Source organism: Balaenoptera borealis (assembly GCF_965194805.1).
Source record: "Balaenoptera borealis genome assembly, chromosome: 16".
NCBI classification, from domain to species: Eukaryota; Metazoa; Chordata; class Mammalia; order Artiodactyla; family Balaenopteridae; genus Balaenoptera; species Balaenoptera borealis.
The window spans coordinates 51,182,667-51,207,174 of NC_138872.1; the positions used below are offsets into that span (position 1 = coordinate 51,182,667).

Sequence of the window (24,508 nt, forward strand, 5' to 3'; positions counted from 1 at the left end):
CAAAGCTCATCTTGCCAAGTGTCAGACACCACAGATGAGAAGATCCTAAATGTGTCCAGAGAGAAAAACCTGGTCACGTGCGAAGGATTGGGACTTTCTCCAGAGGACTGTGGGCCACCTCAGCAGCAAAGCTGGCTGCCAAAGACAGAGCAGCAAAGTGATTTTCATTTAAAACTGAGCAGTCAGAGTGGCTGGTTAGCCCAGATGGTTAGAGCATAGCGCTGATAAAATTGTGCATCTAGCTCAAATGTGAATCTACGTGGAGCAAAGAATAAAGGCATTTTTCAGATATGCAAAGGCTTAAGAAATTTATCCTCTGTGCACGATCTCTTGAGAAGTTACTGGGTAACAGGATTCAGGAAAATGTGGGGAATAGAGAAGGGAGGAAGCTGTAGTAGGAAACGGTAGTGAGGGCTCTAGTCCAGGAGCGGCCTGGGAGGAGTTCTCGGAGAGTCCCAGCAAGGCATCATCCTCCGCTCCTCGCTCCCTCGCACCCACGTCCAACCCATCCGGTCCAGCCCAGGTCAGCTCCTTCTTACCACCTGGCCCACCCTTGTCCACGCACCAGACGCCCCTCCGGGCTTTCTGCATCCGCGGTTGCCCCCTACCGTCCATTCTCCTAACTGCACCCAGGGTGGAGCTTTTAAAAGGAGACCGCTCTTGGTCACTCATTTTCTTAACCTCCCTAATTTTTCTTACCATTATCTGCCATCTGATATATTGTATGTGTACTTTATTTGCCCCCTTGACGTGTGAACAGGAACTTTGCTTCATTCTGTGCCCTGGAAGAGTGCTTGCTGCCTCAGCAGTCAATTAGTTAATGTATATTGAGTGAATAAATGTTTTCCATGTCACCTCAACGGCCTTCTGGGCTGAAATAGTACCTCCTTGAGAAGTCTTCCCAGATCGCTCCCCAAGGTCGCCATAGGACGTTCTGCCAAGACGGAAGGTCCTATATCTACGCTGTGCATTGTGTCAGGTGGCTATCGAGCCCTTGACACGTGGACAGTGCAACCGAGGAACTGACCCGGTGGCTGGTGGCTACCGTGCTGAACGGTGCAGTACCTGTCCCAGGACACCCATCAATACCCGAAATCACCCCAGTTGCGACTTCATCCTAGTCTGTGGCGCGTTTCCCTGCAAAGGTCGCGGCCTGCGGAGAGCGGGCCATACCTCTGGGCGGGCGGCGAGGCCGCACACGCGTTTGGTGCTCAGTAGGAGTTTGTGGAGGCGCGCACGTGTGAGCTCAGGAGAGATGGGGGCTCGCGAGCGGGGGAAGGGCGGGAAGAGGTCACTCCGGGAAAACTCGACGCAGAGGCTGAGGGAAGGCAGGCGGGCGCAGAAGTGCTGGACTCCAAGCCACGCGCCGCGCAAGCCCAAAGCACATTGCCCCGCCCACCAGGAACCACGCCCACTCGGGCCCCGCCCCCATGTGCCCCGCCCCCGCCCCAGCGCAGGCGCAGATACAGCCGCCCGTCCCGCGCGTCTTCCGGCTTGCAGGTTCGCCGCAGCTTCGTCACCAGCTGCCCCTAGGTACAGGCGCCACAGGCTCAAAAAATTCAGCACCAGCTCTACCAGGGCCCCGGGAACTTTTGCTCTGCGGCCGCGTGAGCTGGGCCGCGAACCGAGCGCAGAGCGGGGCCTCGGGGGCTGTGGCGAATCGGCGACGGGTCTGTATTGGCGGAGCGAGCGGGGCCGCAGCGCGCCTTGGAGACTCTGTAGACCCGGCGGGTGCGCGCCTCCCTGTGACCGCTGCCCGTCCGGAGGTCCCCGCCCGCCCTGACACTCCATCCCGTCCCCCGAGGACCGCTGCCCGCCGCGCCACTAGGTGGGCTCCGGGCGCACGCTGGGGAGCGGGCGCGGGGCCGGGCGATCGCTAGCCGGTCTCCAACGCCCCGAGAAGGAGCCCGCGTGGACCGGCCTGGGCGAGGAGGCCCAGGCCGGTGGGGACACTTCTTTGGCCCCTAGTGCATCCCGATCTAGTGGCTGGGTGCACTGGTGACAGACAGGTGACTACTTAATGGCGCGTGTGCTGCAGGGGCGCCCGACCCGAAGTAAATGCTACCTGCAGATGGTTTTGGTTTCTGGGAAGGAAGGGAGCTTGGCAAGGTGAACCACAGGTGGATGCGTCAGGGAGTTAGAAGTGCTGATGAGTTTCCCAACCTCAGCTCCCTTGACATTTGGGTTTGGATACTCCTGTTGTGGGGGCTGTCCTGCGTAATGGGGTATATGGGATGTTTACCAGCATCCCTGGCCTCAGCCACCCACTAGAGGCAGAGTAGCACCTCCGATTATGACATCTAAGATGTCTCCAGACATGGGTACCTGGGGCGTGGTTGCCCTACTGCAGAGGGCACCATGGAAGCCTTGGACCATGAAACCTTCCCTCCTCGAGGGCGGGAGAGGGGGCTTTCTGAGAGTATGTGAAAAGTGCTTCCTTATCCGAGACTGAGTCCCACGTGGATGATGACAGCTCCCTGGACTTCCTTTCTCACATGCCTTTCCTGTGAACTCCAGGATGGATCCTGAGGTCTCTGCCGTCCGGCTCACCGTCTGGGAGGCTGTTCACATCCTTTCATCTTCTGAGGATGGGGGCCGCATCTTCTGCACCCTGGGGTCCCTGAAGCGCTATCTTGGTGAAACGGAGAATTCAGCCCTCCCTGAGGAGCAGGAGGAGTTTGCCAGGATCCACTTTTCCACCTTTCTCAGATGTCTGGTCGGCAAGCTGAGCCCCGACTGGCTGGAGCTGCTGCCTGACGGCCAAATGGAGGAGCTGTGGGCCAGCTTCTTCCTAGAGGGCCCAGCTGACCAAGCCTTCCTGGTGCTGATGGAGTCCATCGAGGGTGCTGCCAGGTGAGCTGGGCCGGCTCTGATTATGGGGTCGCTTTAACACCTGAAGGATTTCGAACCAACGCGTTCTCCGAATTCTGTGAGAGTTTGGCATCCTGAAAGGTGAGGGAATAAAACCTGTGCACGTCAGAGCACTGAACTAAAAGCGGGTTGCGTTAATCTCCTGCGATGGGAAGGCCCTAGCCCTCAGTCCTGCCGTGTGGGCCAGGGGGCAGCAGGAGTGTTTGCATCAGGGCTTAGGTGGTCTAGGTAGGCAGTGGGCGTGGCCATCCTCCTGGGGCCCCTTCACTCTGTGGCCCCCAGCTCTGTGTGAGGCACCCCAGCAAACTCATTCCCTCAACATCAAGCACACCACGGTCCTTGCGGGGAAGCTGTGTCATTGGGAAGCTGGGTTTTCAGCAGTTGCTGTGGAAGTTGGTGGGTCCGGTGATTCCAAGGTGGGGAAGCTGCGTGGGGCCAGCAGGCTTTCATGCCCCCCCTAGGAAGCGAGGCTGTTTACACCTGCTCTCGGTTCAGCCCCAGCTTCCGTCTGATGAAGATGGCACGGCTGCTGGCCAGGTTCCTGAGCGTGGGCAGGATGGCCGCTGTGATGGAGGGGCAGTGTCGGCAGCAGGCAGGGCCAGCCTTCCCCCTGCTCCAGGAGACGCTTCTCACCAAGGTGGTGGGCCTGCCCGATCTCCTGGGCAACCGTCTGCAGCGGGAGAACCTGGCCACATTCTTCCCTCAGAACTACTTCCCTCTGCTGGGCGAGGAAGTCCTGCGGGTGCTGCAGGTGGTCGTGGACTCTCTCCGAGGTGAGGGCCCCTCTTCTAACAGCCTCCTCAGGCCATCGTCCCCTCCCAGGGCTCCGGGGACTTTGCCATCTCTGGGCAGTGCCATCGTCCAGTCAGACGTTATCGCATGTCTGGGGCGGCAGCCACCCAGCCGTGAAGTTTCACCCACAACTCTGCTGCCTTGGAGGTGGAGCTGACCCGTAAGCCCTGCAGTCCTTGGTTGGATGTCCAGGTGGGGCTGCTCACCGCCCGGCCCCTCACTCAGAATAAGGGAACGTCCACAGTCTGGAAACCAAAAAGCTGTTACTGTGAAGAGGGTTCGTCCAAGGTGGCTGCCGGCTGCGGTGCCCGTGGCCTTGTCATCGTGGGTGGAGGACCTCATGCTCTGGTGTCTGGAGGCGGTGCTGGGGGCCAACTCTGAGGGAGCTCTCTGCACCTGGGGTCCATGGGAGCGGCTTCCTGCCCACCCTCTCCACTAATCATGGTCTCTGGAGCATCAGGGACATGGCTTCCCCACGTGTGTGTTCCAAGAGCTGGGAGAAGCCGGGGGCCGTGGCAGCCTGAGTGGGGGTGGGTGTCAGGTGGTGAACAGCGGGCGGGCTGTCCGAGCCACCGTCCTTTCCCCCAGTGAGGCCCTGCCTTCCCTGCGGCCCTGGCCCCTGCACTGCCCCCACCCTGGCCCGAGCCCCTCATCTTGCCTGGATTCTTACCACAGCCTCCCACGTGCCCTCCTGTCTTGTCTGAGCTGAGCAACTGCATGATGCTGTTACCATGAGTCACACTCAGGACCTTCCAGCATCTCTGCTCCCGCCTCCTCCCAGCTCTGGACTGGCGGGCATTCCTGCTTGGGGCACCTCGTGCTCTGGCCTCGAGTGCCTCTTCTCAGGGCCGCCTTCCTGATCACCCTGTTTAGTGTCGCAGCTGCTGGCTTGTCCTCTCCCTGGAATCGGCCATCCTCTAAGGTGCTCAGAGGGGCCCCGCCCTGTTGTCCGACGTCCCCCCCTTCCCCGGAGTGAGCTGCGGGCCGGGGCTTGTGCGCACTGCCGACCCGGCGCTCAGAGTGGTGGCTGATGCAGGCCGGTGGTCCTCACGTGTGTTGAGAGAAATAGACCTAAGTGTTGTGTCCTTGGGGCTGGAGTTGTGCCCACATCTCGCAGACCGTTCTGCCCTCGTGGACGTGGGTCACGAGGGGTCGCCTGTCTGCCCACGGTTAACCGCACACAGCTAGTGGCTGCCCCGGGAGGCGGCCAGGTGGCACTCGGCAGGGGGCCGCAGGGGTGAGGCCTGTGCTGCTCTGTGGAGCCCCCTTGTGTCTGCACACCCTCTGCTCCCCCTAATGTGTCCCTGAGCATTACTGTCTCGGGTGAGGGAACCACGCAGGCGGAGGCGTGCGCCTGCATTTCTCCAGCCCAAGCGTCCAAGCGGGGTTCCAGCAGGGCTGCCCAGCCCCTGCTCTGGCTGGGAGGGGCCGCCTGCCTGAGTGTTCTGAATGCCTCTGGAGCAATGTCCCCTTCATCCTGTGAGTGGCTGCGTTGAATTCTGTCTTGGCAGGATCCCAAACGCCCATCTTTAGATCTCAGATACTGCATTTGCATCATGTGCAGGGCCATCTGTCTCCTGGTCAGTCCCATCACCCTGGCTCTTCTGGGGCTGCTGCCGCCGCCCACCCTCTCCTTGTTCCTCCATCCTCATTTCCTCCCTGTGGTGCTTAGAGCTCCTCCTCTTCACTGGGCCCCTCTGGTGCTGACACCTCCCGGCGCCCCGCAGTGGTCCCTGCTTTATAGGATCACTGTGAACATAATGCTTTTTAAATGGTTATTTTCATTGGCTCTTTGAGCTGGAAACAGTGCTGGTGAAGTCGGAATTAGACTGAACAAGTTGGCAGTTTTACAACGTGGGATCCGCCTGGAACAAGGTCTGTCTCTGCTCGGCCAGGTGTGCGTTGATGGCCTTACCACCGTCTCCTTCCTGTCCCAGGTGGCCTGGACTGCTCCGTCTCCTTCCTGTCTCAGGTCCTGGGGAAAGCCTGCGTCCACGGGAGACAGAGTGAGTGTTCGTCGTGGGAGAAGCTGCGGCACGTCCCGGGAGGGGTGGGCTGTGTGGATCCCTTGCGGGGAGTTGCTGAGGTCCCCTTGCCTGGGTCTGGCCCTGCTGGACCCCTGGGTGGGGGCCTGGCTCTGTGACAGGTGGGCCTGTGGGCTGCAGACACTGGACACCCCATGGCCCCCAGGCTCAGTGCCCCTGTGTGCTTCCCCTCAGAGGAGGTTCTGGGCGTGCTTGTGCCCCGGCTGACGGTGCTTACCCAGGGCAGCTGCCTCTGGCAGCGGGTCTGCTGGTGCCTGGTGGAGCGCGTGCCCGACTGGGCCATGGAGGCCGTGCTGAAGGGGTTCGTGGAGGCCGCCCCAGGGTAAGAAGTAAGGCATCCTTCCTGCTGCAAACGCTTCTCCCCCAGGAGGGCGGGCGGTGGGGATCCAAACGACTCCTGCCTATGTGGGGTCAACACTCATGGCACGTGGGCAGTGGCCCCTCTGTCTGGTGGCCGGTCATTTCGTAGAGTTTGGCCGTGCAAACGCCCATCTTTCCCACTCCTGACGGCTGGGCTGGGCCCCTCAGTCCTCACCTGGCTGGACCGAGACGGAGGCTGCGGCTTCTCTGCAGCCTGAGGGTCCCTGTTCTCAAAAAACCCAAATCATGCAGAAGGGTGTGCGGGGAATGCAGCTTCCTCCCACCTGGTGGCTGTGATGACTTTCCTGTGTACCTGTCCACCTCTGTGTCTGTGAGCAAGGGGGTCTGCGGGCCACGTTCCTGAAAGGGCAGTGCTGGGTCGCTTGGTTGTCATCCACGTGTCTTCAGACCGTCTCCCGGCACGAAGGGCCTGTTTCTCTGCCAAAGATGTTTCCTCCCTGTTTGACTTCACATTTCTTTGATTCTGGCTGAGTGTGTGTGTCTTGAAGGCATCACGAACCATCTGCTCGAGTCTTTTACTCGCCTGTGTGAAGGGTCCTCGTGAGGGGGCGCCCCCACCTTAACACAGGCCCGGGTCTGTCCTGGCCGCACCACTGGTTTGGCTTCGCTGAGACGTCCTAACTGCTGTGTGAGCCCAGCATACCGTGGGTCACTGGGTAGGGCTCAGCCTTCTCTCACCGGGGCTGTCGTGCTGTCTGCCCCAGGGCTGTAGGTCACTTTGCCTGGGTCTTTCTCCTCGACTTTATCAGTTTTCTTGTTTTTTCTTTTTCTTTTAACCTTCACGTCTTTGATTTGAGGGATGAGGAGGGGAACACAGCCTCACCTGCTTCCGTGCTGGCGGGAGGGTGTGTTGAGCTCTCACTCACTAAAGGAAGCAGGGGTCTCTCAGTCTAGATTGGGATCTGCAGACTACGGCCTTTGGGTCGAATGTGGCTCACTGTGTTTTTGTAAGTAAAGTCTTATCAGCAAACAGTCACACTCAACCGTGTACCTACCTGCCATCGCTGCTCTCGGCTACCATGTCTCTACAGAGCCTGATGGCCTGTCAGCCTGGCCCTTCACAGACAAAGCTGGCTGCCCTGGTCTAGGCGGAGCATTTCACCTGGACTGGTCGGGGCAGGCAAGGATGTCCTCTTGTGTCCAGTTGCTGGGCTCCCTGGTTTCCACATTTACTGGGAGGAGGGAGACTCAGGACTGACTCAGGGCTGAAGCACCTGCCCAGCTCCCTGGTGGTTAGCGCGGAGCCCGGGGGTCCAGTGCGGATCCATGGGATTCGGAGTTGTGCTTTTCCCTCTCCCCACTGCTGTGCCTCACAGGCCTGAAGTCCTCTCACGGCTGCTGGGGAACCTGGTGACAAAGAGTAAGAAGGCCCAGTTTGTGATGACCCGGAAGCTGCTGTTCCTACAGTACAGCTGCACGGTGAGGGTGCCGGCCGGGGGTGGTAGCTGCAGCAGGCGGGGCTGGAGCAGTGCTCAGCTGCCCAGACATGTTGCTGTCCTTCAGCCCAGACCCGTCCCGCCCCTGGGCTCCCCAGGCCGGGCGGGCGGTGTCTGCCTGGCAGACGGTGAGAGGATGCCGGCTCTGTTGCAGATGCCCATGCTGCAGAGCCTGCTGGGCTACCTGGCCATGGACAGCCAGCGGCGCTCGCTCCTCATGCAGGTAAGCGCTGCCTGTGCAGGTAAGGGACCCTCAGTCCCCGTCGGGAGAGCGTTCCTGCCTGGGGTGGAGGGCGCTGGCCGGAGCCTCTCTGGGGCTGTGGGGACATGGGCACCAAGGCCCACGAGGTCCCGGGATGCGTTGGGGAGGCGGGGGCTGTCTGCCAGGCTGGGCCTACCACCCACCAGGCGCTGAAGGAGCTCCTGGAGACGTGGGGCAGCAGCAGCGCCATCCGCCACATGCCCCTGGTGCAGCAGTGCTACGTCAGCAAGGCCATCCTCATCTGCCTGGCGCACCTGGGGGAGGCAGAGCTCCGGGACAGCCAGGACGGTGAGCACGCGGTGGGTGCCCCATCCCCACTGCCCCCCCCCGGAGCCCCATTCCCCCCCCACCCAGCTCAGCCCATGCGCGTCGGTGCTTCCAGAGTTGTTGGCCAGCCTCATGGAGGGAGTGAAGAGCCGCCTGGACAGCAGCCTGCCCCCCGTGCGCCGCTTGGGCATGATCGTGGCTGAGGTGGCCAGCGCCCGGATCCACCCCGAGGGGCCTCCCCTGAAGTTCCAGGTGAGCAAGGGCTGCGCCCGCCGTGCTCTTCCTGAGCTGCCGACACTCCTGCCCCAATGTCACCGTGCCTGCCTGTGTCTAGGACCACGGAGCATCTGTGCTTGGTGTCGAGTTGGCCCTGGTGGCCCTGCTGAGGCCGCGGCTGGGAGGGGAGTGGAGGCGCAGCCCCTTAGCTGGCGCCTGAGCACATGTCCCCAGGTGGATTCTCTAGACGGGGCTCTCAGGCCTCCCCTCCGTCTGCCGAGCCCTCTGGGATGTCCTTGGAGACGGTGCCACATCTGCTCTGTGTCTGGGGGATTCCCAGGCCCTCCAGCCTTCAGCCCCACCAGTGCCACCCTCTGCAGAGGGGGAAACCTGGACAGTTGCTCTTGAAAGACCGTTGGCTGCCAGAGGCCAGAAGCACAGACAGCGGGCTGTGATGGGAGGGCCTCGCAGGGGCCCAGCTGTACCACTCCTGCTGCTCCCGTCCCAGCCAACTCCAGCTCATCTGCGTTGCAGTATGAAGAGGATGAGCTGACCCGCGAGATGCTGGCTTTGGCCATGCCCCAGCCCACGGCTGACGGCCCCTCGGAGGCGGGGTGAGGGTCTCCGTGCCCTGGTCCCTGGTCCCCATCTGGCGCTCTGGGCATGGTGGGCCAGGTGGGGTGGCTGCTGCACACCTGTTACTCCTGTCCTGCTATCGCTGAGGCAGAAGCTAAGATGAGGGCGGGGGCGGTGAGAGCGCTTCCTCGGGAAGCATGGGTTCTGGGATGAGAGACTTGTGGGGCACCCCTGAGGGATCCTTCTCTGTCCCCAAAGCCCGTCTTTCGCTCCGGTCAGTGGAGAGACTCCTGACAGAGAGACTGTGGACCGCAGCGGCCCCCAGGTTGGGCCTGAGGGCTCCGACTCCGAGCTGGACAGGTGGGGGCAGCCCCACGGGGGAGAGTGCGAGGGTCCTGGCGGGACCCGCCTCAGGGTGTGGGCCTTGCGGCACCGGTTCCCTCTGCCTCACGAGTCCTCCTCCCACCCGGAAATCAGCCCACGGGGCTCTCAGCCCGGCAGCCATTCCCGAAGCTTCAGGGACTGGGGGTGAGTCCCGGGTGACAGGCAGGTCTGCGTGTCTGTGCTTCTTCCTCAGCGATGATGAGTTTGTCCCCTACGACATGTCGGTAGACAGGGAGCAGAGAAGCAGCAAGGCACCCTCGTACGTGCGGGGCTGTTTGGAAGGTGCGCCCCCGCCCCCGCCCCGGGTCCCCTGCATGCTGCCTACCCTGCCCGCCGGCTCCGCCTCACTCAGGCACCATGTGGGTTCTGGGCAGCTCTGACCGGGTCCGAGGACTGGGAGCGCTGGGAGGCGGCCCTGCGGGCCCTCGAGGGGCTGATCTTCAGGAGCCCGGCTGCCACTCAGGAGGTGAGCGCATGAGGGCTGGGCTGTCACGGTCGCAGGAGGTGGATGATGGCTTGGCAAGGGCATGTGTCTTCAGGGAGCCCCATGTGGCCCACATGGGCCTTGGCAGCGGGGCCTCTGCTGGGGTGGGGGGCGGAGGGCGCAGCCCAGGCTCCTCGAGACAAGCCCCTTCTGTCGAGCACCCGACCCCGTGCGCAGGTGAGCGTGGAGCTGGCCAAGGTGCTGCTGCACCTGGAGGAGAAGACGGCCGTGGCAGGGTTCGAGGGGCTGCGCCAGAGGACCCTGGTGGCCGTCACAGTCACAGACCCGGCTCGGGTGAGTTCCCGCGGCTGAGTGGAGCCCGGGTCATGCCCCCAGCAGGGGCTGTGCTGGAGCCCTGTCTCCGGGATCGTGGCCCTCAGAGGCCTCTTGTCTGCCTGGCCTAGGTGGCGGAGTACCTGACCGCGCAGTTCTACGCCCTCAACTACAGCCTCCGGCAGCGCATGGACATTCTGGACGTAAGTGCCTGGGCCTCTGTCCCACTCATCAGGGCTGGACTGGCAGACCTGGTGCAAAGCCCCTGGAGGGGGAGCAGGCATTTGCCAGAATCTACAGGGATGGGACCACAGGCCTCCCCAAGCCCCTTGTTGCCAGACCTGAGAGGCTGGGACCAGCGTCTGTCTGATGTTTTCTTGACAGAGCGTGGGCTTCGGGGGCTGCATTCTTTGTTTTAGATAACAGCGTTACTGAGGTATGATGCACACACCGTAAAATTCAGTCTTAAGATAAGCAGAATGTGGTGGGTTCACACAGTGGAATATTACTTGGTCTTAAAAAGGAACGAAATTATGACACCATGCTCAGTGAAATAAGCCAGACGCAAAACGACAAATAGCGTACAATTCCACTTACGTGAGGTCCCTGCAGCCATCAGATTCACAGAGAAAGAGAGTGGATGGTGGGTGCCAGGGGCTGGGGCAGGGGTGGGGAGTCAGGGTTTAATGGGACAGAGGTTCAGTTTGGGAGGATGAGAAGGTTCTGGGGGTGCTGGTGGTGACAGCGGCACCATGAGTTTACCTGGTGCCGCTGAGCCGCACTGAACAATGATTACCATGGTGAACATCACACCACGTGTGTTCGTCACAGTGACACAGAGACTAAGACAAAGCTGAAAAAAAGTTCAGCGTTTCCGTGTATACAGTTCAGGGGCGTTTGGTACTTTCCCGACGTCGTGTGACCATCACGTCCACCTGCTTTCAGGACGTCCCACATCACCCTCAAAAGAACCCAAGATGCTCCCTCCCCCACCCCCAGCCCCACAGTCAGTCTGCTCTGTCTGTGCATCTGCCTGTCCTGGGTGCTTCCTAAAAACAAGGTCGCATGTGTGGCCTCTGGGTCCGGCTCCGTCCACATATGGCCTGGGCCGGGGTTCCTTCCCTTTTCCTGAGAGGTGGGAGTGGCGGGATTGGATGGGCTTTGGGAGAAGTGACCAAAGGTTTCGGGCTCGTCAGCAGGGGGCACGCCCACCTCCTTCCTGTGCCCCCACAAAGTGAAGTGAGCCTGAGGGACTTGAACTGACTTGCATGGGGTTCCCAGAACCTCCCCGCCAAGGACTGCCGGGGCCTTCGAGGGCACCCGATTCACCTTGAAATTTGGAAAATGTCATCCTTCCCCAGTGGGATGGCGGCTGCCCCGGGTGTCTCCTCTCTTCTAGGTCCTGACTCTGGCCGCCCAGGAGCTGTCTCGGCCGGGGCGCCTTGGGAAGGCTCCCCAGCGGGGCTCCCCAGACCCCGGCTCCCAGCCTGGTGGTGCTGTGGTCCCGGCCTGGCGGGCGGTGGTGGAGGAGCGCGTCAGACGCAAGACCCGGCGGTTTTCCAAGGTCAGCCAGGCCCTGGGGTGGCCTCTTGGGCGGGACTTCTGCCCCGAGGGGACAGCGATCACAGTGTCCTGTGAAGGGAGGGTTTTTGGTACAAATTGAGTGATGTGACACATGCTGTTAGGGCATCATGTTGAAGTGACTTTAAAACATGAATGCAGATGTGGGTGTGAAAACAGCCCTGAGGGTTCTCTGTCGGCAACAACTGGCCCGGCATGTGCTGGGTCATTGGGGTCCCTCTAGGCCGGGGCTGAACGTGCTCCCCTGGGATGTTGGGCCATGTCTGGAGACATTCTCAGTCGTCACCGGGGGTGGGGGGTGGTGCCCGCTCCTCTGGTGCTCAGGACCACCCCTCCCAAGTGTCCCCAAGTGTCCCTGGTGTGAGGTCCCCTGGCGGGGCTGTGCCCTGTGCCCTGCGAGCACGTGTGTTTGGCAGGGCTCTGTGGGGCGGGCACCAGCCGTTGGCCCCAACGAATTCAACTCGGTGGCTGGCTACTTCTTCTTCCCTCTCCTTCAACATTTTGACAGGTGAGCGAGTTTTCTGGAGGCCTGTGATTTGGGGAACAGGAGCCCTGGCACCCGTGGGCGGGAGGGTCCCTAGGGTGGGGGCTAAGGTGGGATTTGGGCTCAGGGTGGTCAGGAACTTGGCTGTGATTGTTCGTAGCTTAAGTCAAGTGACATAAGGGCATTAGGCGTCAGGGTCTCCGTCACCTCCGGATGCTGGGTTCATGGTGGGGCCGGGGCCAGAGCCTCACTCTGGTGCCTCGACCCGGCGTGGCCTGCCGCCCCCGTGTGCATCCTTGTCCTGCCTCAGCCCGAGCGGGGTGCAGATATGCCCCAGCCATCGCCACATGGGTGCAAGGCTCTGTGGACAGAGGGAAGGGCCTGGAGCCCTTTGCTGCAGAGGCCCTGCAGGCAGCGGTCCTGCTTCCTGATCCAGGCCCGGGCTTGACCAGGCGGCCTTGCAAAGTGACGGGGAGTCTGTCCAACGCCTTCTCCTTGTGGCTCTGGGCGCCACGTGGGGACAGGCAGTGAGGAGGGGAGTCCAGGGGCTTGGGGTGCCCTTGGTGGCCCACGAGGTTGGGGAGCCAGCCCTGAGTACCTGTCCTGCACCATTCGCTGGGTTCTGTGTTGTAGGCCTCTTGTGACTTTCGACCTTTTGGGAGGTGACCAGTTGGTTCTTGGGAGACTGGCCCACACCTTAGGGGCCCTGATGTACCTGGCTGTGAACACCACGGTGAGCTGGGACCCCGTTCCCCTGGCATCTGATGGCTCACCTCCTGTGGGGTCTGCGCCATGTTCTGTCCCCTTGTGGGCCTTGCCTTGGGACAGGAGTGTTTGGACCTGAGGATGGGGTCTAAGGTGGGGACTGCTGTGTGCCAGGACCCCTGCCTACTGGCTTGTGCTGTTTCAGGTGGCTGTGCCCATGGGCAAGGCCCTGCTGGAGTTCGTGTGGGCCCTTCGTTTCCATGGTGACGCGTGAGTAGCTACAGGGCTGAGGGGAGTTGGGTGGGGTGGGGGTCCTGAATCCTGCTGGAAAGTGGACAGTGGGAGGTGGGTGGCGGCTTCTGGGGTGGCCAAGAGGCAGCCTGGCTGGGCGCTCCTGCAGCAGGAATGGCCGGCGGGGCTTCCCTGGCCTGGGTGGAGGGCGCCAGGCTGCGGCTCCTCACGGCTCAGTCTCTTGCCTTCTCTGCAGCTATGTGCGGCGGGGCTTGCTGTCTGCTGTCTCCGCCGTCCTCCTCAGCGTTCCGGCTGAGCGGCTGCTGGCAGACCTGCTGGACGAGCTGCTGGAGGCCCGGTCCTGGCTGGGAGGTGATTGCTAGGCCGGGGTCACTGTGGCCAGGCGGCGGGAGGCTGGTGCAGCCTGGAGGGGCCGGGGGGCTGTCAGCTCGTGGGCAGCGTGGCCCAGTCCCCAGCCCAGCATGAGCGTCATGTGGCTCCCGTTTGTGTTCTGAGTGTCCTCAGTGTGGGGGTGGGGACATGGCTGCTGTCAGGTCACTTTGACTTTGGGGAGTCCTGCAGGGAAGGCGCCCAGACGTGGGGGTGGCACCTGTATATGCTGGAAAGTTCCATCCTCAGCAAAGTTACAGTGGTGATTGACATTTTGCCACATTTTCTCTGGCGGCCACCCCTTCCCCACACACATGTGGGGTTTTTTTTATGTATTTATTTTTGGCTGTGTTGGGTCTTCGTTTCTGTGCGAGGGCCTTCTCTAGTTGCGGCAAGCAGGGGCCACTCTTCATCGCGGTGCGTGGGCCTCTCACTGTCGTGGCCTCTCTTGTTGCGGAGCACAAGCTCCAGACGCGCAGGCTCAGTAGTTGTGGCTCACGGGCCCAGTTGCTCCGCGGCATGTGGGATCCTCGCAGACTAGGGCTCGAACCCGTGTCCCCTGCATTGGCAGGCAGACTCTCAACCACTGCGCCACCAGGGAAGCCCACGTGTGCTCTTTTTAAAAAGGCTCTGTGGCCAGTAGTACCCCCACCTGTGGGCACTTGAGCCACGGCCCTCAGAGCCACCGTGCCCGTGTCCACCCTCAGGGCTCGCGGCTCATCTGCATCCACCCTGGCAGGCCCGGTGGTTCTGATGGTGGCCTTTCTCTCCCTTTCTGCCAACGCTGTCCGGCGAGGCAGCCCATGAGCTTCCTAGGCTCCTGCAGGCCAGCCCCCGCACATGGGCGTCTGAGCACATCTGCATTCGGTATGTCGGGACGGCTCGGGGCCTTGTGCTGCGGGTGCAGGTGCCTCCCCGGCCGGGCTCCCAGCTCCAGGTGCTAAGGAGCCCTTTGCCGGTGTCTGAGGAGGTTCTGGTGCCACGCGGGGCTCATTCAGGAGGCCTCAAATGAGAGCAGCTGAAGAGGGCTGGCCCGCTCAGTGCTGTGATGCTGCCCACGCTTCCATTTCTGTCTTTGCAGACGTGGCCGAGAAGGACCCAGACGAGGACTGCAGGCTGCTGGCAGTGAAGGCACTACTGCTTCTGGAGAAGCTCCGAGACAAGCTCCTCCCGCTCTCCTCTCCTTAGCCCCCGACCCCCAGGAGGCATGTCCCGCTGGAAGAGTGCGGGCTGGGGGCCAGCACGTGGGGCGGAGGTGCAGCTGGTACAGCCTGGAGTGTCTGCGGCTCAGCGAAGACTCTGCATCAGGGCCTCGGGTTCTGCCCGCCACGGACTGGGACTGGGACGTGGCCTCTGAGGCTTGGGCTCCAGGACAGCTGCTCAGCCCAGTGCCTCCGTGCAGCCTGCAGACTGCAGAGCTGGGGCCACTGGGCCTGGGGGCTTCTTAGCGATGTGCCCCCAGCCCTTCCTCACCTAAAGGCCAGGGACTTTAAGAACAACAGAAAAGGAAGAATAAAAGAGGTGCAGGAGCTCTTTGTGGTTTTCACTCCTGCAGGGAGCCTGGTGTCCACACACGGTCCCCTGAAGGGGAGACATGGAAATGGGGGCAGGAAGGGGACACGGGCCTCTGAGAAAACAGACTTTATTTGGAGAATTTCGGCAGCTGGTGGGTGGAGCTGGGGGTGGGAAAGCATGAGACAGCCCCCCCGCCCTCATCATGGTGCTGTCCCTGATGGCCCCTTACGGTGGGAGCTGGTGACGGAAAGGGCGCGGCCTAGACAGACAGAGCCTCTGGCTGCAGCCCAGTGCCAACCATTGGCTCCCTGTGGTCAGGACGGGGTGTCCTGTGGGAACCAGTCAGATGCACTGCCGGGCAACCTGTGTGGGTGCCAGGAGGGGGGGGGGCGGGAATATGGGGACACCCTCAGTTTCTTAGGCTTTACACCTTGTACTTGGGGGAATGTCATGGGAAAAATGAACCAACTCCCTTGACTGCCGAGGGGCTAAAACAAAACCCTGCAGGGGCCAGGGACTCAGAAGGGGTGGCTTAGAGACCCTCCCCCTGATGCCCCTCGGAGGCTAGCGCATCTTCCCACAGCTCTGCCTACGGACTCAGACACAAAACTTTCACCAGGTACGTCGGGCTCCTGCTACTGACAATGACTGGTAAGTCCCAGAAGAGCCTGGGCAGCAGCAGGCCTTCAGGGGCCATTCTCCACCTCCTCCATCACCTCCTCGTCCATCTCCTTGTGATCCTCCACGCTGTTGTGGCGCATCTGCTCCGGCATGGTGCACATCAGAGGGATGCCCAAGCCCTGGTGCACGGCGTCCACAGTGCGCTGGCTCACGTAGTACGATACGTTGGTGGAGGGCACGCTCTTCCGCATCTCCTCCAGGTACTTGTAGGCCTGGGTCACACACAACAGCCGTGACTGGTCAGCGCACAGTGGGAACAAGGGGCCCAGCCCGGGGGCAGAGTGAACAGGGGAGGGACACCTTTGGTGAAGGGGCTCAGGTGGCCTCTTGGCCTTCCCAAGCGTTGGTGGCATCTGTGGGCAGCGAGGCTCAGGCTCCGGTGGTCAGTGCTGTGAGCTCCCCCAGGGAGTCCCATGGGCAGCCTGTTACCAGGACCCTGTGTGCCTGGGGACCACGCTCCCCGGAGGGTCCGCCCACCCTGGATGCACACAGGGAGACCTCGAGGGAAGGATGGATTCATGTCTCCCGTCTGTTTCATTCACTCTGGGGTGTGTGCTTGTTGGGCCGGAGGGCCGGCAGCAACATACAGATGGTTTGTCTTGTGTATTTTGACCAGGCCTCCAGTTTACCCCAGTTAATTGGCCTGTGGTTAGTGAGTCTCATGTGTGTGTGGTCCTTGGCCTGGGGCTGGTGAACTATGGGATTGTCAGTGGTTTTCCTGTAGGACTTCCTCTGGTCCTACCAGTGGGAATATGTAGGGGGGGGCACGGGGGCTGCACAGCAGCTCGGGGTGGGGTCTGAGGCAGGACGGGTGTGCTTACACTTGCTCTACCTGCCTGCACCCACATGGAGGGTCATGTGCAAGCACAAGGAGCTGGAACAGGGCCTCACGTGGCTTCTGCGGGTACACTATCAATTCAGAATATGAACAAAATTTCAAGGAGCTTTTTGACTTTATGAGGAAATAATCACATCTTAGCATTTCTTAAAGATGATAAAATTTTAGAATGATCTTATTTCAGACAGATATAACTGTCTGATATAAACAATAAAGATCATAAAGATAAAATAGGGTGTTTGGAGGGATGGGGGATGCAGTGTGCAAGTGCCCAGGAGCCCTCCAGCGACGGAAGGAGACATCCAGGCACCAGGGGACGCCCCTTGGTGTCTGCTGAGGGCCAGCTGTGAGCCAGGTGCCGTGCTGGGCACACAGGACACAGGTACAAGGAGGACCAAGCCAGGCCAGTGGGCGCTTTGGTGAGAAGCCCAGCCCAGCAAGGGTGGAGGGAGTTGGGCAGCTGTGGGGTTTGGGTGGGGGAGCCTACGCAGAGGGGAGGGGGTGGGAGACGGCGGGGAAGCCAGAGAGAACACCTGGGGGCGGGGAACGACACAGCCGGGCCTAGAGGTGCACTGGGGTCAAGGGAAACAGCGTCTCCAGAAGGAGGGTCGGCAGTCTGTCAGGACTGGACTCAGGATGGGGCCATGACGACCGAGCGGGAGGGACGTCCCAGGGACGGGGAGACCCCGGAGCAGCAGCGGGGGCTTCTGTGCCCCCTGCCCCCACCCGGGGAGGAAACTCATGCAGGCCTATCCTTTCTCAATTTATTTATAGATTTTTTAAAATTTAAAGTTACTAAATCCTACGGGCTTCAAACAAGGCTTGAGACAACAAAGAATTTGGTGAAATACTTGAAATGTGATTTTTCTGTTAATTTTGAGGATTCAGTGGTCTGAGCATCTCCGCAGTCCACTTTTGCTTTATTCTCCAAAAAAGAGGGAACCTGTTGGGATTCACTTTAGAGCTGTTTCCCCAACAACAAAAGGGGTCGGTGAGTGGAAGTGGCAGGGCCGGGAGGATGTGAGCAAGTGGGCCGGGAAGTCTGAGTTCATGGTGCTGACCCCCCAGACCTGGGCCACAGATGCTTGGCTTTCCTGGGAAACTGGGAACTGCACCCCGGGAGGCCGGCCTGGCCCACTGGCAACTCTTCTGAATGAGTTGTCAATCCTGGGTTTGCCAGCACTTGGGAAAGGAAGGCGGGGGTCCCTCGGGGTCACTGCAGCCTCACCAGGAACTACCTGTGAGGGACAGGCCGTGGGCAGAGCACGTGGACTATAGCACAGTCTGTGTGCTGCCCTTTAGAACATGAAGGGAAAATGCAGCCAGGTGGGGTTCTGCTGCTGGTTACTAGAGGACTAAGACCGAAAAGAACGAGGACAGAGGCTTCTGGTGAGGGCAGGGTAACTCACATTAGAACAGCCCCCCTCCCAAACAACAAGGACTCACGTAAAAAAAACTCACTTTTAAGGTAACAAGGACTCATGTAAAAAAAAACTGGGCAAAATGCAAAAGGCTCTGGAGAACAACCGTGGGCAGGTGGGCTGGGGGAGCCAACACTTGGGTGAGTTTTCTGCTTGTTGTAACTTCTGCCTCGGGGAGGCCCAGTCAGGGCCACTGGGGGAAGTAAAAGGCACAAAGAAACCACACCCTTACTGGCCAAAAGAACCAGAATCAGAACTGCATCCACCACAGCAGCTGGCATGTGAGGAAACGGTGAAGACAGTCGTGGAGCGGACAGATTCCGAGTGTGGGCTCTGCCCTGACCTCTGCTTGACCTTGACTCTGCATGTGGTGGGGACCGGCCATACGCCAAGGAGCCTGAGCAAAGCCATGTACTGAGCAGAGAGCCCCGCTGCCGCCCACCACGGTGGGGGGGCTTACACTCTGAGCTCAACAAAGGTGGCTGCCTAAGGAAAACAGGACAGAAAGAGGACATAGCAGAAGCCAGGGTCTCTACAATGTGTTATCCACAATGTCCGGGATACAAAAAACTGCTAGACATAAAAAGAAACAGGAAAACCTCACCTATACTCAAGAGAAAAGACAAATAATGGAGACCAACTCAACATGATCCAGATGTTTGAATTAGCGCCACAGACTTTGGAGCAGCAATTACAACTATGCTCAAGAGTATAAAGTGTTGGGTTTCCCTGGTGGCACAGTGGTTGAGAGTCTGCCTGCCAATGCAGGGGACATGGGTTCGAGCCCTGGTCTGGGAAGATCCCACATGCCACGGAGCAACTGGGCCCGTGAGCCACAACTACTGAGCCTGCACGTCTGGAGCCTGTGCTCGGCAACAGGAGAGGCCGCAACAGTGAGAGGCCTGCGCACCGCGATGAAGAGTGGCCCCCGCTTGCCACAACTAGAGAAGGCCCTCGCGCAGAAACGAAGACCCAACACAGCCAAAAATAAATAAATAAATAAATTTAAAAAAAAAAAGTATAAAGTGTTCATTCTTAATGAATCAATAAATAGGAAATTTTAGCAGAAAAATAAAAAGAAAAAGAACTAAGTATAAATTCTAGAACTGAAAAATACAAAATCTACAATGAAAAATTTGCTGGACAGGTTAACAGCGGATTGAAGATAGCCAAAGAAGAGTCAGTATATTTGAAGATAGTCATGTTACCTAATTCAAGTAATAGGAAGAAAAGATCAATAACAATGAACATCAATTACAAATGTGTATCCACTTAATATGAAAAGGCCTAACACTTAACTGGAGGCCCAGAAAGAGAGAATAAGGCAGAAAAAAAATATTTGAAGGAAAAATAATTACAGATTTCCCAAATACAGTCACAAAAGGATCAAATTTGTTTCCAAGTAACTTACCCTCATCCCAGAAGAAAACTCAACAATATTGAAAAGAACACACACACAGACTCCATCACTTGACAACCTAAAACATTTACAGTGTCTGGAATCCAATAAATAATTGCAGACCTGCAAAGCAGGAAAATATGAACCATAACAAAGAGAAGAATCGACCAATAGGGACATCTGGAATTGACACGGGAGCCGAGGACTTTACAGTAGTAAATATTTCACGTGCTCAGTAAGGCAGAGGAAAGAGTAGCAGAGTAAAGAGACACAGGAGACGGAGGGAGGAGAGCCGGTTCAGACCCACTGGAGGTGAAACTACGGACGGAGGAACAGCAGAGCGGACTCTGCAGAAGGAAGACAGTCAACTTGCAGCAACAGCAAAGCAACCGCCCCAAATGAAAACAGGAAAAATTCTGGGAAAAGGAGAATCAGTTGAGCCAGGGGCCAATATATACAAGTGGCTGGAGTCCAGAAGGAGGGGGAGGGCAAGGAATGAAAGGGAACTCCCTACAGACGGGGAGAAAACACGGCAGCTCACACATCTGATGCAGACAACGTCCAGGCCACACTCAACAATAAGAAGACAAACACGCAGTGAAGCGAGGGGAACGGTGTGAGCACTCGCAGGAGGGGACCTGAGCAGGGGCTCGCCGCCAGCCACGCGGACAGGGTGCGTTACAGCCACAGTGAGACACCACCACACACCCACCTACATCGCAGCCACCACCAGCTGCATGTCCACCCAACACTTGGACTTTCCTGATGAGATCGCTGGTGATGTTAGCCAACAGGATTTCTCTGATGTGTGTAATGAAATGTTTTGACATTTGCACAACCCAGTGAACCAGTATTTTCCAAACGACCACCATAATGTTACAAAATCACGTATGTGTAAAAGATGCAAGATAGACCAACGGGTTTTAAGGTAACAAGTACAAAAAGCACGCTGACATGGTTTCAGATTGCTCATTGCAACTAACTTAGCAAACACCACTTGTGGAGCGTGGTGTGGTGTCTAAGACCCGCGAATACTTGACAGGGCTGCTACAAGGTCCTCCCCTTCTCACCTACACATTGGGGTGAAGCTGCGTTTTCATCACAGATTTCATATTTCAGTGAAAACAACTTATTTTGCCACAGTGAATGCAGAAGCAGACACGGAGAGTCTGGCTGTCCTGTATTATGTCAGACATTAAAGAGATTTGCAACAATGTAAAACAAAGTTACTTTTCTCACTAGATGTCTTTGTTTTGAAAAATACTGTTATTTTAAATGAAAATGTTACCTATGTTACCGTGTAGTGGGTTTATTTTATTTTTAAGTAAATTAACATATTTTACAAATTTATTAGTTTATTTTCTAATACAGTAAATATTGGTAGATATAACCCACATAAATGAAAGCTCTTAGGGTCCTCAATAACTTCCCCAGCGTAAAGGGGTCCCAAGACCAAAATGTTTGAGAACTGCTCTGTTAAACTGAATTATCAAAACCCTTCCACAAAGAAAGCTCCAGGACCAGCGGGTTCACTTACACATTCTATCCTACATTTAAGGAAGTGACACCCATCTTACATACACTCTCTCAACTCCAGGAGGTGGGCACCCCAAGTGTTATTAGCAAACTGAGGAGTGAAGGGGCAGGAAAGGATGTCTGTGCCTGTCAAATGGCTCAGAAAATACCCATTTTATGTATAAAATAGAAAATTTAAAACATATAATGAATACATAAATGTGGCAAAACGTTAAAAAAATGTGAATCTGGTAAAGGACTGGGTTCTATTATTCTTGTAATTTCTCAGTTTGAAATTATTTCAAAATAAGAAAGGCTGAAAAATCAAAAAGAAAATCGAAACGTGGGGAGGTGCCTCCCCCACTGCGAGCTCCGCAGGGGGCTCTGCAGCCGGGATACCCCCATCACCCGCAACCCCATCAGCCCCAGGTGCGGCCTCACCGTCTGCAGGTCCTCCATCTGCACGTGGCGCTCTACCAGGAAGCCGTATACATCCCCGACGCGGACGGTGCTGTCCAGGTCTGGCTCCTCCAGGAGCAGCTTGCACTGCCTGACCGACTCCTTGGGGTCCTCGGTGTATGTCCTGCTGGGAGCACGGACATTCTGAGCCCCAACCCAGGGCACGGCTGCACGTCAGGGGTTAGGGCAGGCTCTCGGCCTGGAGGATGCAGCTTTTGAGAAGGTAATTCCCGTGAACTAAATTAATTCTTTATTAAGTCAATTCATAAATTCACTAATTTGTTTTAACAAAATGTACTGACCGCTCGCAGGGCTGATACTGGTGCTGCACTAGACTCTGGAGGGCACGGCCTGTCAATGCCAGTCCCGCCCAGGGAGCAGCCTGGAGCGTGACCTGGGGCAGAGGGGCGAGGGCATGGAGGGGGTGAGTCACTGTGGGGAAGCAGTCAGGGAGGGCAGCCCAGGCAAAGGCCAGCACAGTGACGCCCAGGGTCTCCGCAGTGCCTGGTGCGGTGCGTGCAGGCGGGGGTGGGACCAGGAGGTCCTGTGAGTCCCCCACAGGCCGGCCCTCTGGCCCCCGCATTCCCCTCCCTCTGTCCAAGCACCCTGCCCTGTGGCTGAGCCCCCTCCCTCCTGCAGCCCTGACGTTCCTGAACCTACACATCCGAGTGGGGGAGCACCCTTCAAAGAGCCCCACTCCATAAACAGCATTCAAAATGTTTTTGGAAGTCTTTGGAAAGCCTCTGCTCAGATAAGCAAAGTGCTTTCATTGGTTTAGGCAGAAGCTGAGCCCTGCTGCCCACACGAGGGTCTTGGAAGCACTGGACGAGCTGCCAATAAGTAAAAACTGAGGTCCCGGACACATTTGGATTTATGGCCTGTCCTAAAACAGGCGGCGTGCTGCCCGAGCCTCCACCCCACGGGCCCCCTCCCCAGAACCACCTGCCGGACCCCTGCATGCACCTGAGCAGGCCCCGGGCTCCCCTCAGACACAGCCTCTCCTGACACCAACCTGCCTCCCCCGACCACCACTTTCCTCCCTCAAAGGTCTCGGCTGTTTCTGGAACAACCTCCCAAGAGTCAGCCTGGTTCTGCGGGAACCAGAGGAGCCCCGACGTGCATAGAGCAACGGCACACCCTGCCCTTCCCGTCCAGCTGTCCAAGGCGTTCCTTAGAAGAACGTCCACTGGAAGTGCCGTGCTGCCCCACGGCTGACGCACCTGCGGGCCTGCATGAAGCGCTTCATCAGTGCCATTTTGCTCTGCAGCTGCGCCAGCCTGGCCTCCTGGTCCAGTGGGATCCTGGCCTTGGCCTTGGACAGGCACTTGTAGGCCTCAGTCAGCGCCCCGTGGGCCTTGTCGTAGTTCTGGTACTCATCGATCTCTACCTGCACGAGGAGGCGTCAGGACCCATGGGTCCCCCACCCACCCGGGGCCCCTGGAAGTGGGGGGTCGGTACCTGGGCACAGGCATCGTAGAAGCCGGCCAGGAGGTCCAGGGCCCGGCCCTTGGTGTAGAAGCTGATGATGCTCTTCATGATCTCCGGGTCCTTCTGCCAGTCCAGGGACTGCAGGTAGTTGGCTGCCATGATGTAGATCTCCTTTTGCCTCGAGACGCCCGCAAAGAACACGATTTTCTCAGTGTCCCCAGACTTGAGCAGTGCTCTCATGGCCTGGACAGAGAAAGAGCCGGGCTGGCCCCTTCCTGGCAAGGTGGACAGAGCTCCCGCCCGACGCTGCAGGTGTGTCTTCAGGACAAGCGAGCTCTGGGCTGCAAGGTCTTGGCAGGCGCCCTCGGAGCCCTGCCTGGAAGCTCATCCCACGGGGCACCCATGTGCCGGGCCGCACTCACCTTCAGCCTGTCCCCTGCCTGCGTGTACTTCTTGGTGGCCAGGTGGTAGTTGCCCTGGCGCATGCAGCAGCTGGCAATCTGCTCCAGCAGCTCACGCCGGGACTCTTCAGACAGCTCCTTGCAGCCCTTGGACACCGTCATCTTTTCGGCCATCTCCTCAGTGATGGTCAAGTTCTGCTCCAGGCAGAGCTGCAGGGCTTCGTGATACTGGGAAGGGCCACAGAAACCAAGGGGCAGTCACCTGTGGCCTGGGGGAGAGCCACACCTCCCCGCCACCTGGGATGGGGTGGGGGGGAACAGTGCGGCCAGGTGGGGGCACGTGACCTTCTCTTGCTATTGATACTGTAGAGGCAACCAAGGAAACGTGCAGCCCAGAAGAATGTTATATTCATTGTGGGAGGAAAAAGAGACCAGAAACTAATTTTCTTCTATAATTCTTTTCAAGTTTTCAAAGTAAGGAGTTTAATTAACTTTCCTTAAAAATTCAAGAAAAATTGTATATTCTTCACTTAAGAATGTGTCTTGGGGGGCTTTCTTGGTGGTGCAGTGGTTAAGAATCTGCCTGCCAATGCAGGGGACATGGGATCGAGCCCTGGTCTGGGAAGATCCCACACGCCGTGGAGCAACTAAGCCCGTGCACCACAACTACTGAGCCCACGCGCTGCAACTACTGAAGCCAGAGCGCTCTAGAGCCCGCGAGCCACAACTACTGAAGCCCGCGTGCCTAGGCCCGTGCTCCGCAACGAGAAGACACCGCAATGAGAAGCCCGCGCACCGCAACGAAGAGTAGCCCCTGCTCGCCCAACTGGAGAAACCCCGTGCGCAACAACGAAGACTCAATGCAGCCAAAAATAAATTAAATAAATTAAAAAAATAAAATAAACCAGCCCTTTGTGGATTTAAAAAAAAGAATGTGTCTTGGGAAGAAAGAGAACTATGTCTTGGAGATGCTGCTGACGGCTGTGCCGGCAACCTGCAGGGCATCCTGCCCAGACTCGGAGGGGCGGTCCTGCAGGTGCAGCGGCCCTTGTGCCTATGCCACTTACGCGTGTATAAGTGTGTTGTTAGCATGACTTCTGACGATAGGAAGCGCTGGACCAAGGAAGATGTGCTCGTCATCTGTGGCAGGCGCCGCTGCCATGTTCCCACCCGCAGCCTGAGCACAACTGTTTCCCACTAGAACCTGGCGGGTTTTCTAGCCTTTTCACTTTACTAGCCTAATTCACAAACAATGGCATCTCCTCGCGTCTGATCTGTATTCCCCTGACGATGAGTGAGGCTGTGTATCGGACATTCAGGAACCATCCAGATTTCCTTTTTAAAACAAACTGACCATATTCTTCGTCCTTCCTCTTGAGTTGCTGGTAGATTTCTTATTGGTTTATAGAAACTCTATACATATTAAGAAGATTGGCCTTTTGGGATATAGGTAGAATACATTTTTTCCCATTT

General features: G+C 58.2%; 2 protein-coding genes across 18 annotated transcripts in view; one reads left to right on the forward strand and one right to left on the reverse strand.

Annotated features, from left to right (window-relative positions):
• The first annotated feature begins 1,694 nt into the window (after positions 1-1,694).
• On the forward strand, positions 1,695-14,907 carry TELO2 (telomere maintenance 2). Of its 8 annotated transcripts, none has more exons than XM_082362897.1 (22): positions 1,695-1,828; positions 2,518-2,853; positions 3,367-3,644; positions 5,175-5,243; positions 5,601-5,669; positions 5,883-6,030; positions 7,406-7,508; positions 7,593-7,748; positions 7,934-8,075; positions 8,170-8,306; positions 8,805-8,884; positions 9,105-9,206; positions 9,424-9,512; positions 9,605-9,696; positions 9,892-10,008; positions 10,119-10,190; positions 11,387-11,551; positions 11,985-12,076; positions 12,686-12,785; positions 12,963-13,027; positions 13,245-13,360; positions 14,460-14,706. In XM_082362897.1, the coding sequence occupies exons 2-22, from the start codon at positions 2,519-2,521 to the stop codon at positions 14,564-14,566; spliced, it is 2,634 nt and encodes an 877-aa protein (XP_082219023.1). In that variant the 5' UTR covers positions 1,695-1,828; position 2,518; the 3' UTR covers positions 14,567-14,706. The 8 variants fall into 8 exon arrangements, 6 of the variants coding, with proteins under 6 accessions (XP_082219023.1, XP_082219025.1, XP_082219022.1 ...); XM_082362899.1 differs by having other exon boundaries at positions 7,680-7,748; XM_082362896.1 differs by lacking the exon at positions 13,245-13,360 and having other exon boundaries at positions 7,680-7,748; positions 14,460-14,907.
• Positions 14,908-15,003: 96 nt separating this feature from the next.
• The window catches only part of IFT140 (intraflagellar transport 140), a 71,674-nt gene continuing 62,169 nt past the window's right edge, over positions 15,004-24,508 (reverse strand). For all 10 annotated transcript variants that reach the window (XM_082362880.1, XM_082362874.1, XM_082362873.1 and 7 more), the window contains 5 exons: positions 23,057-23,263; positions 22,665-22,877; positions 22,427-22,593; positions 21,189-21,330; positions 15,004-15,786 (listed from right to left, as the gene is read on the reverse strand). In XM_082362880.1, coding sequence (XP_082219006.1) covers positions 15,580-15,786; positions 21,189-21,330; positions 22,427-22,593; positions 22,665-22,877; positions 23,057-23,263 — 936 coding nt within the window. In that variant the 3' untranslated portion in view covers positions 15,004-15,579. The remainder of the gene's footprint in view (positions 15,787-21,188; positions 21,331-22,426; positions 22,594-22,664; positions 22,878-23,056; positions 23,264-24,508) is intronic.